The sequence below is a fragment of the Argiope bruennichi genome, chromosome 6 (assembly GCF_947563725.1).
Source record: "Argiope bruennichi chromosome 6, qqArgBrue1.1, whole genome shotgun sequence".
Taxonomy (NCBI): domain Eukaryota; kingdom Metazoa; phylum Arthropoda; class Arachnida; order Araneae; family Araneidae; genus Argiope; species Argiope bruennichi.
This window is the reverse complement of record NC_079156.1, coordinates 73,772,633-73,788,223: the sequence shown is the minus strand read 5'-3', so window position 1 is coordinate 73,788,223 and position 15,591 is coordinate 73,772,633. Positions and strand designations below refer to the sequence as shown.

Genomic DNA, 15,591 nt, shown 5'->3' with positions numbered 1-15,591 from the left:
TGAATGAATAATTTGAGAATCCCATGTAAATTAATTACTATCCATTCTCAGAAACTCTCCGCTTCTCTGCTCAGGATGCGTTTATTTCGCCAAAATACGGGTGTGATGAAAGAAAATGCGTCTAACGGGACGGAAGTCGAGGTTAAGACCTGACAAAGAATTCAGGAAAATACGCACATCTTACTGCGAATCACCCCTTTGCAGAATTAAATTCTTCGAAGGTAATCTCGTGATCCTGAAATATATAATATATAGTTGAAGAAAAATTCAAAATATCCAGTTGTTTTACTCAGAAATGCTTTGAGCTTCAATCCATTCATTACATTGCAATGAAGAATAATTTTGTGATCCTATGAAAGGATTGATTTCAGTTTTTTTTCATGGAAAGAAACCAACTAGGTTATTAAATAGACAAAGTAGACAATTGGCAAAGTGCGCAGAATCCTCGAAATATTTTTTTAAAGTTATTTAGTTTTTCTCTCTATTTATATATAAAAGCCATGTAATCAAACTTATTCAAATAAAAAAATCAAATTAAAAAAAAATTGGAACACTATTCTCGTAACATTCTTATTTAATTATCATTTGCAAGTTTTACATTATTTTATTTAATAATTCTAAAACAATATGGTACCTTATAATTAAAAAAATGTCAAATACTATTATTAAATATTATTTAAATTGTGCTAAGAAAAAAATGTGTCATTGTTTTTTTACTATTTTGTTTGTAAAACTACTTGAAAATTTCAATTGTGCATTGTTTTTATTCACGATATACATGAAACTAATCTCACCAGGGGGGATCACAGAAATGTGGACGAGAGCTTCCGGTATGGGGGTTGGTTCTCGCCAGCCTGGTGGGTACAGAAATGGTGGGGGTCGGCTACCTTCTATAGATGACGGAACGTGCTTCCTACGTCCCCCATAGTTACCGCCGGTGTTGCTGTCGCGGCGGGCCTTCCAATCAGATTTATGCGTGTGGCTTAATGGCTGGTTGGTTAAGGTTAAGGTTAAGGTATACTGAAACCAACCTTTTACAAAGTGATCTGTAATTAAATGCTTTGCTATTTAAGTTTGTCAAAAATGCTACTTAAACTACTCATATAAAAATTAAATTAAAATCAATAAAAGAATTGTTTTTGAAAATTTTGTGGGGAAAAGGGTCCCGAAATTCGTATTGTCTACGAGTCCCTAAACAGCTTAATCCTTCTATGAACAAAACCAAAGAATATACTTTCAATTCATTATTATAAATCCACTCAAAGCAATGCATTTGACAATTAAAATGTAAATTAAATTCATGGCTTCGTCACTTGTCTCATAAGATGTATAAATAAAGTAAAAATAAAAAATACATATTTAAAGGAAATAATTCTTTTTACAATATATTGACCCGATATATGGATATTGGTTCACAAACACGAAGAAATCAATGTCTGAAAAGATCATAACAAAGTTACTTTCACTTACAAAGAATGCAACTATAACTGAAATTTTATAAATTGTATGTTTAGAGTTTTAAACTGTGCTTTCCAGTTATTCTTAAATTCTTAAAGTATCGAAATGTATAATCATTTACTTTAACAAAAAAAAAAAAAAAAAAACTCTTTTTTTAAAATTATTGTGTTATAGAACTTATTCTTTTATATATTCAAAGAAGGGGATAAAAACATATCAGTACTGGGCATTTGTTGAATAAAATGTACTGTTAACTATCTAATTATGGCGGTTAAATAGTATTTGAAAATATATAAAGTATCATACATTTTAAAGTCAGTGACCTTAAATTAAATTTCTTGATCAAGTATTAATACTTTAATGTGTATAAATTAACATACTAATTGTGAATTGCGATGTGTATGATAAAAAAGGTTCTAAATTCTTTTCTGAGAAACCTGTTGAATCGCAGTTATTTCTTAGCTGATAGGTATTCATTAAAAACAGTTTTTCAAAATTGTAAATTTTTTTCATTAAAATTAATCAGTTGCAATATTTTTTTCCTCTATAATTTTGGAGTTTGCTGTAACACACTAATTTTTTTGTCATTTCTAAAGATTCGAAAACAAATTTTGTAATGATATCAATTTTATTCCCGCATATTTTTTCATTCTCTCATCTCCATGAATTTCAGAATATTTAACAAAAAATACTTTATAATATTTTAGTTACCGGATTTATATTCAAGCTTGTGCACATCCTTAATTCTGCTGTATAATTAACACGTAAACGCCAAAATTAAATCAAAGCATGAATTTCATTAAGCTTCTAAAACCTGTAAAGTAAAATTAAATTTAAAAAATTATCTTATTTTTATTTATCAGGAATTGTATCGAAAATTTAATTAAAAAAATTAATGCAAAAATAAACTTTATATAGAGACACAAATTTTCATAGAAACATTTTTTAATTCTCTGCTTTATCTTAAAAATAAATCTATTCAATAAATGAAGATTTTTAAATGGCAACATTTTAATGTGAAAATTTAGCTAAATGTGATACACGCAATTAAAGCGCGTTTAGGAGATTGGGAATACATATTGATTTGTTGGACAAAACAAAAACGAAACAGTAGAATGTGATTGATTTAATTCCGGAAATAAAATAGTAACTGTCCTCAAATAAGGAAGTTGGTGGAGGAATTACGTTTAGAGTAAATATTAAAAAATAAAATAAACGCATCGACCCTCACTCTGCATTCTTTTTGTTATGTCAGAGCACAAAAGTTTTTCTTTTCTTTTCTTTTTCATGGCTTTTATATACATTTGAATTTTACAAATAGATATGCTATTTGGGCAACTCTTCAATACATTTACTTTTATTAATTCGATACTATTATAATATTATATGAACCATAAAAAAAGAAAAAAGGCCGCGGTGTTCTGGTTGTAAGATCAAGACCCAAAGATTCCTAGTCCGAAATCTGATTCCACTAAAGAACCGTCCTGTAAGCGTGACTGGTGCATGTTAAATCAAATTCCGTCGGAGCCAAACGCACACCCGCTGTGTGCAGAGGCGTGGTGTGGAGAGGAGGGGACCAACTCAGATATCGTCCTCGCCATCCAATTGCGGTTCAAAATTACGACGTCCCAATGAAACTAGTCCTAATGTTTCTTTCAAATGGGACATTAATATAACTAAACCATGAAAAGAAAAAAAAATCCCAATGGGAAATTGCTGTTAAAATTAATGCTTTTCAAATTTTTTATTAGAATTCCATTATTATTATTTTAAAATTTAAATACTAAAATTGTAACATAACAATGTGCAGAAAAGACATTACCAGTGGCGTAACGACAAGGTGGGGATATGCAGACCCTTCTTTAGTCTTAGGGCTGTGATAGAGACAAAACATCATTGCAAATGTACCAATTTTTTTACGTTAAATATGTCATTGAGAAGTCAAAAATTCGCATAATGTTCCAGGCTTCATTACCTTTACTGTGCTCATTGATTGATGCAAAATCTATCATTGCATGAGCTCCATTATAGTTTGAAGTTTAAAGAGTTATTCATCGGCAATCAAAATAAATAATAACATTTTGTTATTTTATGTAGTTAAAGTTTTAACAGTTCATTATTTGACACTTAGAAAATTACTTTGGGTCATGTAAATTTAAGTTAAAAAATTTAGTTTTTAATTTATAATTTAAAAGATAATAGCTCTGGAATGCAATGATTTATCACTCCTTAAAATGTCATAAATTATTTTATTCAAAAAACAGGTGGACCAAATTCTGTTTTCATAATTAAATGTTCCATAATTAAATTATCGAAGCAGAATTTTATTTATTCAGAATAAAAAGCCCTTGTTGTTATCGTTACGCCCTATTTTTACTTGGAAATTTCAATAAAATGCTATAAAATTTAAGTGGCACAGTATGTTTTAATAGAAGTGTCCTCCTGAACTACAATTGATAGCGTGACTCGTAAAATATTTTGCATTAGATTCAGAGACACATATTCGTATCAGTATCTCCACGGTTCTTACTTTCAACAAAAGTTTTATAGCGTCCAAATCCGCTATCTAGACGTATACTTGAGCACGAAGTAACTGTCAACGAAACATATTTTATTCTTTTCAAAGATTAAAAAGGAAAATGCATTAATATCGAAGCTGTATATGATCTCTTTCGAAATCACTAAAGCAAAACCAGCCATCGAATCATATTATGACAGCTCGCTCACGTGATTAACAGCCCGGGACTGCTAGGCCAATGGGAATTTGCCAAATAAAGCTTAACCGAGGAGAAAAATCGGGAAGAGCATATTGCATCAACTACAATTTGTTGTGATCGTAAGGTGTGTATATATTATATGTAAGGTTATACTTAAATGATTCATATCATTTGATATTACTAGATTTCAGAGTGATTTTGACGACTACTTATTCTACATTCGAGTTATTGGTGAGTATGCTGCTCGATAAAAATGTCTAACTGCGTCTTGAAATCGGCGTTTGATAAGTTCAGGGTCAAATAAAGGCGATTCCATAAATGTCCCTATTGGGATAGCATTAAATATTCGCAGTAATTTCATAAAATCTTTTTATTATTGAAAAAAATGCATGTGCGTAGATGTTTTTGTAATAATTCTCTCGTGGTTTTAATCTGAATGTTAAGACCTCTGTTGATTTTGTGAAACACGAGATAGTCCCATTTTAAACTTGGAGAAGGATTTTTAGGTTAGTTTGTGGAACATTTTGATAGCTACAAATGTAATTTTTTAAATAATTAGGATTATTAATTAAAAATTTTGTTTATCTCAAATGATGCGTGGAGTCAATTGTTTACATATGCTTCTGCAAATTTCCTAATTGAGTACATACAAGATTCGAAATTTACCCCTTCAACTATAGTGTTATCGATATCTTTTTAGGTAAATTATTTTAAACTTCAATAATATATTTTCTTTTAAAAATTATCTTGTTAATTCATTTTAAACATTCATAGCTTTTATGTAATGTAAACGTTTTGTTTTTGTTTTTTTAATCTTTAGACATGTATAGTTAGTTTATAATTTATTGCTCTAGATTTATAACAATAAAATATTGTAAGGAAATTACTCTATATGCCTTGTACAGTTGATTTTGTTCAATCCTGTGGTAAGCAAAGCTTGTGTGCAATACATTCAAAGATTCTTAGAAATAACCATCTCCATATGTAATTATTCATTTAGTACTTGCTATTATTTTAGATTTAAGCTATAGGGTTGTATGCTATTAGTTTTGTTAGTTTCTGTTCTTCTTAATATATTATTTCTTTAGTAATGTTTTGTGTCATGATATTTGAAATTTTTCTAAAAAAAAATACTGCTTTTAATAACCGTAGTGATTTATAAAAGATAAGAAAGAAAAGGGGAAAAAAATGCTAATATTAAACCATCTGGAAAGTGTTTATTTTTATCTTGTACCATTTGAAACTGACTTCATTTAAGGATATATTTGCTTATTATGGAAACTTTTGTAATATTATGCTGCAAGTTGTTCAGCAGCATAAAACTTTCCCTCTTATTTTCAAGGTCATTATATCTACCCATGCTGAGGACTATACATGAAAAATTACATTTCCTCAAAATTGATTGTACTTTTATTTCCTGCTTGGTGCTAATTGTGCAAAACATAAAAATAATAATGTTGATCATTAAAACGTGACTTCTTTTTTCCTCTTGATTTGTAATGAAATTAATTGGTTTGCAATTTTTTATGATTAAGCTAAATTTTAAAGCTATGATGGTAATAACAACTGAAATATTTACTTCAGATGCAGCAACTTCAATTTCAAATTTTGAAACAAAAAAGTTTCATTTTTGACTTAAAATATATACTAAAAACTCTAAAATCTTATTTAAAAAAATATATATATAATTATATCTGGTTAAACATTACATTTAAAAAGTGTGATGTTTAACCAGGAATTGAAAGATTGCAATGAAGGAAAAGAAAAGATTCTTTGAAGACTGAAATGCATTTATATAATTATTAAAGAAGCTTAATAAAAGAATATATTTTAATATAATGAACTTATTTGGAAGGAAATGTGCCGATAGTTTGTATTAATTTAAATTATTTGTTTAAAAATATTAACATTTATATATTTGAAATATAATTTTTCTTGCTTTATTAATTTATTGAATATTTTTCATATTAACATATATTGAATTATATTTGTGCTTAAGTTAATTTTGTTTTTAAAAGATATTTGAATATTAAAAATTTATTATAAGCTAGGTAAATTTATTTTCTAGGTAAAATAATGATCACCTGTTTTTCAGATTCAGTCGAGATGACAGTTCAATTGATAATAAAGTCTGCAACACAAAGTGTTGACGACTTTACATTGCCCTGTGAAATGACATGGACTATTGGTTATGTAAAAGAGCAACTAAGTACGATGTATCCAACAAAACCAGTAAGTTCTCTTTGTTAATTTTTTTTTAAAGGATCCTATGGGGTACTATGAATTAAAAATAAAAATATGAACTTCATGTAATTCTTTTTTTTTTTTTTTTTTTTTGTAATTTTTATACTTAATTGTATGAGGATCAAGCTTTATTTTGTCTTGAAGTTTTTCTTCTTTTCTCTGCAGTGTCCTTCTCTAGCAAAAATTCTAAGTGTATTGACTTTTAAAATTGTGAAATAAAATTTATTTTCGTTTGATATGAAAGTACTTGTATAGTATAGTTAAATGTTTTTGGATATGCTATACTTCCTGTAACTAAAAAAATAGTTTGATTATTTGTTTGCTAGTAAAAGTACTTTATTTTTTAGCTTATTTAAATTTTGATGTATGCTGAAAGTTGGATGGAAATTAAATATTAATTAGTTAAAAATATTTAATTACCTTAGTATAAAAATACTCAAATCTTTATTTATCTATTATGGAAATATTTTTTCATCTGTTATTGTATAAATGCCTCTCAATTTTATAGGAAGGTATTTTCCCCCCTTTTGAAAGAATCTGTTTTTTAAGTATTTTAAAACTCTTGCTATATTTATGTAATTATTGAAATGGATAAATCATTTTTTGCATTTATCTATGTGAAAGATGATAAATCTGAAGAAAATTAAATATTTATATTGAGCTTTATTCATCTCATTTTATTATGATGGAATTTGTATTTTACTTTAAAAAAAATTATTTTAAAATCTCTAACCTTATGATACCAATATGCTGCAGTATATTTCAAAATAATTGAATTAAAAATTATAACCTTTTATAGCTTCAGTTTAACTTCTAAACAAAAATTACTATTGAAATCTTATACAAGTTATAATTTGAAAGTTTATATTTACTCATTGTAATGAAGTATTTTTAAATTTGTATAAAGTTGTTTATCATATACTTAAGGTTTTTTTTATAAATTTTATTACTTTAATAAAATGTATAATCTATTTGAATAATTCAAATGTAAATTTTTTTTATAGAAAAAAGAATATCAGAAGCTTATTTATGGAGGAAGGCTTTTGCCTGATGATCTCTCTCTTGAGGCTGTTTTAAATCCTGTAAGTATTATTATAAAATGCAGCCTATATTTTATTTAGAATGTTGTTTTTCATATATTTAACTATATTGTTTATTTTTAGACCCAAGATGTACATACTATGCATTTAGTGTGTCCAGTGTCTGCTGCACCAAAATCACGGCAGAATAAAGAGGTAATTGCTACCATTAAGCACTAAGAAAACCTCTATTGTTTTGTCTTTATAAATTTAGTAATTAATATACTGTTAATTTTGAGCTCAAAAGATGGCATATAAAAATTAGATTAATTTAAAGCTGACTTACCAAAATGAAAATTGGATTCATTCAAAGTAATAGAAACTAAATCTAGATATGAATATGGTAAAATAAAATATTAAATTTCAGCTCTTTGTTTTCTATCAATTTAAATGAAAAAAATCTTATTGATTTCAAATGGAAAAAAAAATTATTAAAGTCTAAAAATTCTATGATTGCTTTTATTTCTTTTGTGAATTTTAATATATCAAATCATGTAATTGCATATAATGACTTCATTTTGCTAATTCCTTTTACAAGCAGTTATTTATCAGATGTCTCGTACCATAATTTATATTTTTAATTTTTTAGCCAACTGCACCACCTGTTTATACAGCATCTCCTCCTCCAAATCCTGCAGGAGTTTATCCACAAATGAATCCTCAAACAATAGCATCGGGTTTGAATAGGTATATATATAAGATTATTGTCACTAAATTTCATCTTTAAATATTTAAAGGGCTTTGAAGGTACTTTTGTATATATTTTATGTAGTTATTAGCTTAATTTTTAAAATTAATTAGTGTCGTATATAATAAAATAGGATATGCTTTAAAATATTCTATAGTAATCTATAACTGTTAAAATTAATTGGGCTTGAAAAATATGATTGATATTCTAAATATATATTTGTATAGTTTTATCTGAAACTTTTTTTTTTTGCATTTGTTACGTAGTTTTCAAACTTTTTCTCATTTTTAATTTTGAAGTGATTTGTGGTAAATAAAGTATTTATTTTCTTTTTATGTTTGTATTAGTAAAATAATATATATTGAAATTCTTAAAGTGAAATATTCAGTTTATTTTATTTAGAATAACAAATTTTAGGCATTTTTAAAATTTGCTTTTCTTTTGTTTAGTAGCTTGTCAGGATCAGGCTTGACTACCAATGCTTTTCCTGACCCAACTCAGCAGTACTTGGTTATGCAACAGATGTATATGCAGATGATGTCTCAGTATTTTGCTCAGTGAGTAAATGTTACTTTATCCTTGAACTATGCCTTTTCTCTCTCGGTGATTAAAAATTTTTAATTTTCTAGGCCATTGAATATTTATTTCATGGTTTCATTCTCGTGAATAGGGAAAAAATAACCTAATATTTATAGGCTGGTATACCTTGTTTAAATTTATGAAATATAACTCTACAGGACAGATAACCGAGAACAGAAGAGCCGATTTTTACATATAGTTTCTTTTTAAATAGCAGATACTTATCTACAAAAGTTAGATTCATTATTTTTTAATTAGATTTTTAGGTAACATTTAAAATTGTGTAGTTTTTTTCCCGTACATATAAAAGTATTGCTAAACTACCATAAATCTGCTCTCTTGGATGGCTACAAGATTTGTTAACATATTTTCTTTTGCAATACAAAATTGTCAGGATTATAACATTTGAAGGGGGGAAATGTAATGAACAGGTATTAATCTTAAATTTAACCAATTTGGATTATAAATTGAATTGTAGAGAAATCAGCTTTTAAAGCAAGAAGTAAAATTAATTAAAAAAATTTTACAAATTTTTATTTTGTACATTTTTCTAATTTCAATAAAATTTAAAAATGAATATATTTATAACAATATTTTATTTTAATTCCTGGATTAATATTCAAACATGTAATATTTAACATTGTTGTAACATGTATACAAGATACATATTTTTTTATGCATCTTATGTCTACTCCTGATCAAACTGCATTGATCTGCTGACATGTTCTGTATTCGTAAGTGCTGCCAAACATCTTCCCTATGCCCTATGTGTCTTATGATTGTTTTATATATCATAATTTTTTTAAATGCAAATTAGGCTTAAAACAATGTTGTAAGATGTGTTCATTTAACATTGAATTTTTTAAAAATAATCCTGATAGTGAGGGATTTATTTGAAGGTTAAAAACATTAATATAGTTCTGATATTAATTCCTATTAATTTGTATTATCATAGGAAAAACATTGTAATTTTTTCTCTGAATGTTGCCTAAAATGCTATGCTGAATTGAAAATAGTTTCAAAAATTATTGGTATGCAAAAAATTCAATTAGTATATAAAATCTCTTTAAATATCCATGTTCATATGAATAATTAAATTTTCATCATTAAGATTTGATTTTATAACATTATAATTCATTCGCCTAGATTTTTAATAAACTATATTAATGATTTGAATCTTATTATTGCAGGCTTAATGGCAGCAATCCCTATGCATCTTTTTTTGCCAATAATCCACCTGCTCAACCTCCTCCAACAACTACTGCAAGGCCAAATATTCAACGTAATAACAATGCGAGACAAGTGGAGGAAGAAGATAGGGACTACATTGACTACCTGTATGCTTTCAGTCGAATAGCTGTCATGGCTGCTGTGCTACTTTATTATTCCTCACCTACTCGTGTCATAATAGTTCTTGTCATGATGTGTTCACTTTCAATGTAAGTAATTTTGCATGCAGTTTTTAGGCTTCTTATGAATAAAATTTAGCCCCTGATGTGAAAAATGTAAAGGTTCAGTTAATTGTGGATTAAGTGACAATTATCTTTTTGCTTGCATTTTAACCCTTTAAGGGGCTATTTTTTTCTAGTCGTATTATGTTAAAATATTTTTAGGCTTGAAATTAGAATAAGAAAAGAGATTCATTTAGCTTATTAAATAAATTTGATTAATTAATTTAGTTAATTAATAATTAAGTAACAAATTAAGATGCATCATTTTGTCTGAGATAAAGAACTGAAGCATCTAAATTTCTGTCTTTCTAAAGAAATTTGTCAGAACTTATGCCAACCAACATAAATTCATACAAAGATTGATAAATTTGGTGGGAAGCATACTTCCCATGGCCCTAGAAAAGGTTAAAGAGTTATATCAGTAAAGTAATTAATCACCGTCTCTGAAAGTAGTTATTTATATATTGTAAAGTATTAATTTCAATGTAAAATACAATTTTATTGTCTTAATTTTCAAAGATGGCTGATTTTAAACAAATTAAGAATATTCAACTGGCTGTTCTTTTATATTTATAGTGGTGTGAAGAATGTTAAGCATAGAAAACTTCATGTATCATGTTTCTGCCTGCTGATACTCAAGATTAGATATAGATCTGTCATTTTAATGTTAAAAACTCAACTAAATTTAGCCAACTTGCTTCATTATACGTCTCTTTTTTTTTTTTTTTTTTTTGTCATGTTCACATGTTTACACAAGTATTTTAGGCATAAATTTATTCCAATGTATAGTACTAAATTTCATGTATATATCTTGTTCTATTTAAAATGGAATTATAGATAAAATTGTTGTGGGACCAGAGAGGACTCGGGTTTTAAATGCAATTCTCTAATGAAATGTTATTCTATAATGGAAGTACTTTTGTTTTGTTAATATAGGTAATTTGGGATTAACAGGTCGACTAGTCAAGGCCCGCAAAAATGTGCCCATTCTTTTGCTACCTTTTGGCAATAATATTGGGTTTGGTAGAAATGGTTGACGGGATAATCCCAAAATACCCTAATATATAATATTCTGTTGTCAATTAATGTTACATTTATTTTATATTTGATGAATATGAATTTTATCGGATATTGCTATCTAATCAAACTGTGGAAAATATGATTTAATATCTGACTGACTAATTTATTACAGTAACTCTGACATTGCTGTGAATTGAATGCTTTGTTTAGGGCCATTTTTTCTCTTGTCTTTTTGTAGGTAATAAAGTTGGGTGCTTGCTAAAAAGCAACATCTTGACCAAACTGATTTAACTAGCAACCTTTTAATTTGTGCATTTTTATTTTTTAAATTTTAGGCTTGCTAAAATGATGCACAGACGAAGGCATGAAGAGATGCGGAGGGAACGCACAAGACAGCAAAATGAAACTACTCAGCGAGCATCAGCTGGCAACCAAAACTCTGGAAATGAACAGGTATATTTTAGATAAATCAATGTTTTTGGGTGGGCTTTTGTTTTCTAAACCTTTAATAGAAAAGCTAAAGCTGAAAGTTAGTAAATCAAATGTTTGTTATTTACAATGTTAAAGTGATGTCATGATTGACTGTTATAATTTATTTATATATTGTTCAGTGATTAATCTTGAACATCATTCTTATTTGTTAATTTGTTTAAAAATATTTGGGTCTTCATTTTGGAGCAAATAATATGCACTGGTTCATAAATAAATGATGGGTGGCGATTCGAAGTGAGCAGTGGACTGTACTTTTGCTTGACTTCTTTATTTGCAACTATATACACTCCTTTTGCTATGAGTATTTCATATAATACATGGTTGATTGTGGTATTGCATTGTGGTTGGCTTTGTTAAGCCATACAAAACTGAAGTTGTTTACAGTACTGCATTGGCTGGGGAGCCGATGTGGGTCAATGTTATAATGAACCCCCTGAAAGACTTGACCGGAAGGGCAGGTAAAAAGGTTGCTGTAATTTTAAGATTGCCAAGTTTGGTGTTAAGCTACATTCGCGTGAGCAATGGGTAATAAATTTTTCAATTATAAGTCTTACTGTAGTGAAATATGCCTTAGAAGCAAATGTGCGAATTTATTTCTGCTATAAAAACTATAGAATCATGTACTACCTTTCCCATCAAAGCAGGGAAAAATTCAGCCAATTAACTAATATAATAAGAAAAAATTGATATATTTAGCAGTTTTTTTTACAAAAAAACTAACAAATTAACCCTATATACCGCCATGTTATTGGTACTCTTTCATGGCCATTTTGTTTTTTAAAATAAACCAGATTATATTCTAAACTTGCATGTTCTTAATATTCTTAAAAGTGAAATTACTAATGCACTCTCTGATTATAGGATTTCATTAACCATTGGGAATTCAGTTGAAATTAATCAGATATTTGTTCCTTAGGTTGTAGACTTCTTTTGTAAATATGATTAAATATTAGAAAAGTATCAATTAAATCTTTCTGATATCTAAATAAAATATGTATCGTGAAATTATAGTGCTAAACCAATTTGTAACCAATTGTCACTTTTGCAAAAGCGTAAAATAGATTGCTGCTTAAATTTTACATTTTGCAATTTTCATTATTAAAAAAAATCTTTAATTATTCCTATAATGGATATTGTAAAATTTGTAATAAACATGACTTTTGTTTTTTCAATGCATATATATATATTTTTTAAAGTTTCATTGTTTGTAGCTTTTGTGGTTTGTCTGAGGCATTAAGGAGAATACATTGTATTAAAAAAGAGAACTGTTGTGGCTTTTTATTACTAGTATGTGTTCTTATCAACAAAAAGAAAAAAGATGTCATTTCCCCCCCCCTAAAAGTTTTTTTTTTTTTTTTTTCTCAAATATAACTTTGTGGCTTGCTTAAAATATAACTTTGTGACAAGCCTATGTTTGTGTATGGTTTTTATTTATTACCTAAATATTTATTTTGTGATAAATATATATAATTTGGATAAATATGTAATAGCAATAAAACCATTAATTATGGTTGCTTCAAAATGTAGTATTTTGTCTTTGTATAAAATTTGAAAGGAATTGGAAAGCTAATAACTTGAGTGATAAAGAATCTTTGAGTTCCAGCTTTCTAAAAAAATTTTTTAAATTTTATCTTGGCTCTTCAGCTATGGATTAGTTTATGAATTTGATTTTTTTTTTTTTTTTTTTTTTTTTTTTTTTCATAAACAAGTTTGGTTTGAGATTGCTGTATTAATTATCTTGGCTGTTTTCAGATTAATTACAGTGTGTTAATATTTTAAATTTAAGAGTAATAAATGGTAATATTTTAAATGTTGAAAAAGAAATTAACATTTGGAACCTTTTATTGTTTGTTTGCAGGCACCCGAGACCACTGCTGGCTCCGAATCGGCTTCTTCAGAACCACAAAATACGAATCAACCTGTTACTTCAGTGCCTTATACTATTTTTTGTATCATTACATCATTCTTCTCGTCTATTATTCCAAACATACCATTGCCCCCTGTAAATGTCAATTAACATCATGCATGGTTCATTTATGTGTGTATATTGTGACTGTATTTATTTTCCTTATCTGTAGTAGAAGGCTAATATGTTAATCATCAATGTTACAGCAGTGCTGAAAAAAAAATCATTTTTCTGCACTTCCAAGTAGTGTTTCATATCTCATCAATTTTTGTTATCCCATCTAGTCTACTATTTATGTTTATGGCACTTAGAGCTCGTTTGCGACAATAATTGGCATGAATTTTGTATATTTATCTTCCTAGCTTTTGTTGTCAATTGTACAAGGAGCATCTGCAATTTTTCGCAATGTGATAATTGAGATTTTTCTTTATTTGTTGATGTAATATTGGTGTATACAGTTCTTACACAAGATGTTATTTATTTGAGAGATATGGAAGAATGTTCACTTTTTTGAGCTACTTATGAAAGGTTCAGTGTCGTACAAGAAGGGGGAGGGGAGGGCATTGCTTGCTTTTGAACTTGCTTCCGTGTGCTCTGATTTGTAAATAAACTGTTTTTAAACTGTGGAGTTTTTTGTTCTTTTATTTTTCTGTTATAGGAAAAGGGACTCTTATTCTGCTATATGTTTAAAACAAATACTAGATCAATCTTCAATTGTTTTTTGTCCCATAATTGTTTTGCAAATTTTGTTAAAAAGTCCTCTGTACTTTAATTTTTTATTAAAAATTAGAAGTGTATTTGCACTTGTTGCTCATTATTAGGTAAATCCAGTAATTACTTTTCTAGTGTTTTATTAATATAATATTTCTGTAATTACTTTTTAAAAAAATGGTATTTTATTAGTCATTTGATTACTTTCATCAAAAGTGCAAATTTTGAATTTCCTTTAATCTTCATAAAATAACTATTCAATATTTAAATGAAAATTGTCTCAGTTTAAAATGTTAAGAGCAGAAATATATTGGTGTAAATGCTTTTACACTCTTTGTGCCACATTACTCTACAATATAACATTGATTTCTAGTTTAGCAAATGAATAGTTTTTTTAAATTATCTTTGTCACAGACGGAGATTTTACAAAAATATGTTTTTCGAACTCAAGGAGGTCTAAAACGTGGAGATTTGTCAAAATTTCCAGTTCAAATTTTTTGACGGTTACAACGTTTTATACTATGTATACGAGGAAATCAAAACTAGGGTGGAAATGGGGTGTGAGCAAACTCAATTTTACAGGTTTCTATAGAAACCACATAAACCAAACTTGATGTCATAATTCCAGTATCAAGGCTGAGTCAAATGTCCATGAACTCAATCATTATCTTTCATATTCATGAATGACATTAGGAAGTGTAGTTAAACATTTTCCATCTCTCCAATTAATGCAACGTTTCTTTCTTTCTTTTTCTTTTCTTTTTATTTTGAAAGTCATGTTTATAAATATAAGAAATTATAAATTCCCCTGTACCTCATTTTTGATTAACAATATCTTTTGGAATTGCAAAGAAGATTTTTTTATACCAAGTCGCAATGATCCATGAATAGAGACGAGACAAATGCTCAGGGAGATCATCCTTGAACTTTCACATTGAAAGAAAGAGAAATTATTCCTATTGATACACTGCACTTGTAAGAACTCAAACAACCGAATTTAGGTTAATTGCTAATGGTACGAAATAATTTTAATTACATGGTGACTGATTTACTTTGTCGCAATTGACTTCTAATTCAAATTTGAAATTCGAACTACAGTATTCAAAATCCAATTATAGTATTCGAACTATAGCATTCAATGAAAATGATTTTGGCTCCGGTGGGTTCCAGGTTCGAGCCCCGATTCCACCGAAGAACCATCATGTAAGCGGATATGATGGCTTTGAGGTCAAATACCCTCCCACTG

General features: G+C 27.9%; 1 protein-coding gene across 3 annotated transcripts; it reads left to right on the top strand.

Annotated features, from left to right (window-relative positions):
* Positions 1-4,141: 4,141 nt before the first annotated feature.
* On the top strand, positions 4,142-14,262 carry LOC129972714 (homocysteine-responsive endoplasmic reticulum-resident ubiquitin-like domain member 2 protein). Of its 3 annotated transcripts, none has more exons than XM_056086953.1 (9): positions 4,142-4,299; positions 6,271-6,407; positions 7,424-7,501; positions 7,583-7,654; positions 8,088-8,185; positions 8,636-8,743; positions 9,956-10,204; positions 11,572-11,689; positions 13,587-14,262. In XM_056086953.1, exons 2-9 carry the CDS (start codon positions 6,282-6,284, stop codon positions 13,743-13,745), a joined length of 1,008 nt encoding a protein of 335 aa, XP_055942928.1. In that variant the 5' UTR covers positions 4,142-4,299; positions 6,271-6,281; the 3' UTR covers positions 13,746-14,262. The 3 variants fall into 3 exon arrangements, with proteins under 3 accessions (XP_055942928.1, XP_055942929.1, XP_055942927.1); XM_056086954.1 differs by having other exon boundaries at positions 4,247-4,406; positions 8,639-8,743; XM_056086952.1 differs by having other exon boundaries at positions 4,247-4,406.
* The last annotated feature ends 1,329 nt before the right edge of the window (positions 14,263-15,591 follow it).

Coding starts and splice junctions, on each gene's coding strand:
- LOC129972714 (XM_056086953.1), top strand. CDS start 6,282: ATGACAGTTCAATTGATAATAAAGTCTGCAACACAAAGTGTTGACGAC. Junction 6,408..7,423: donor CGATGTATCCAACAAAACCA/GTAAGTTCTCTT, acceptor TTTTTTTTATAG/AAAAAAGAATATCAGAAGCT. Junction 8,744..9,955: donor ATGTCTCAGTATTTTGCTCA/GTGAGTAAATGT, acceptor TTATTATTGCAG/GCTTAATGGCAGCAATCCCT.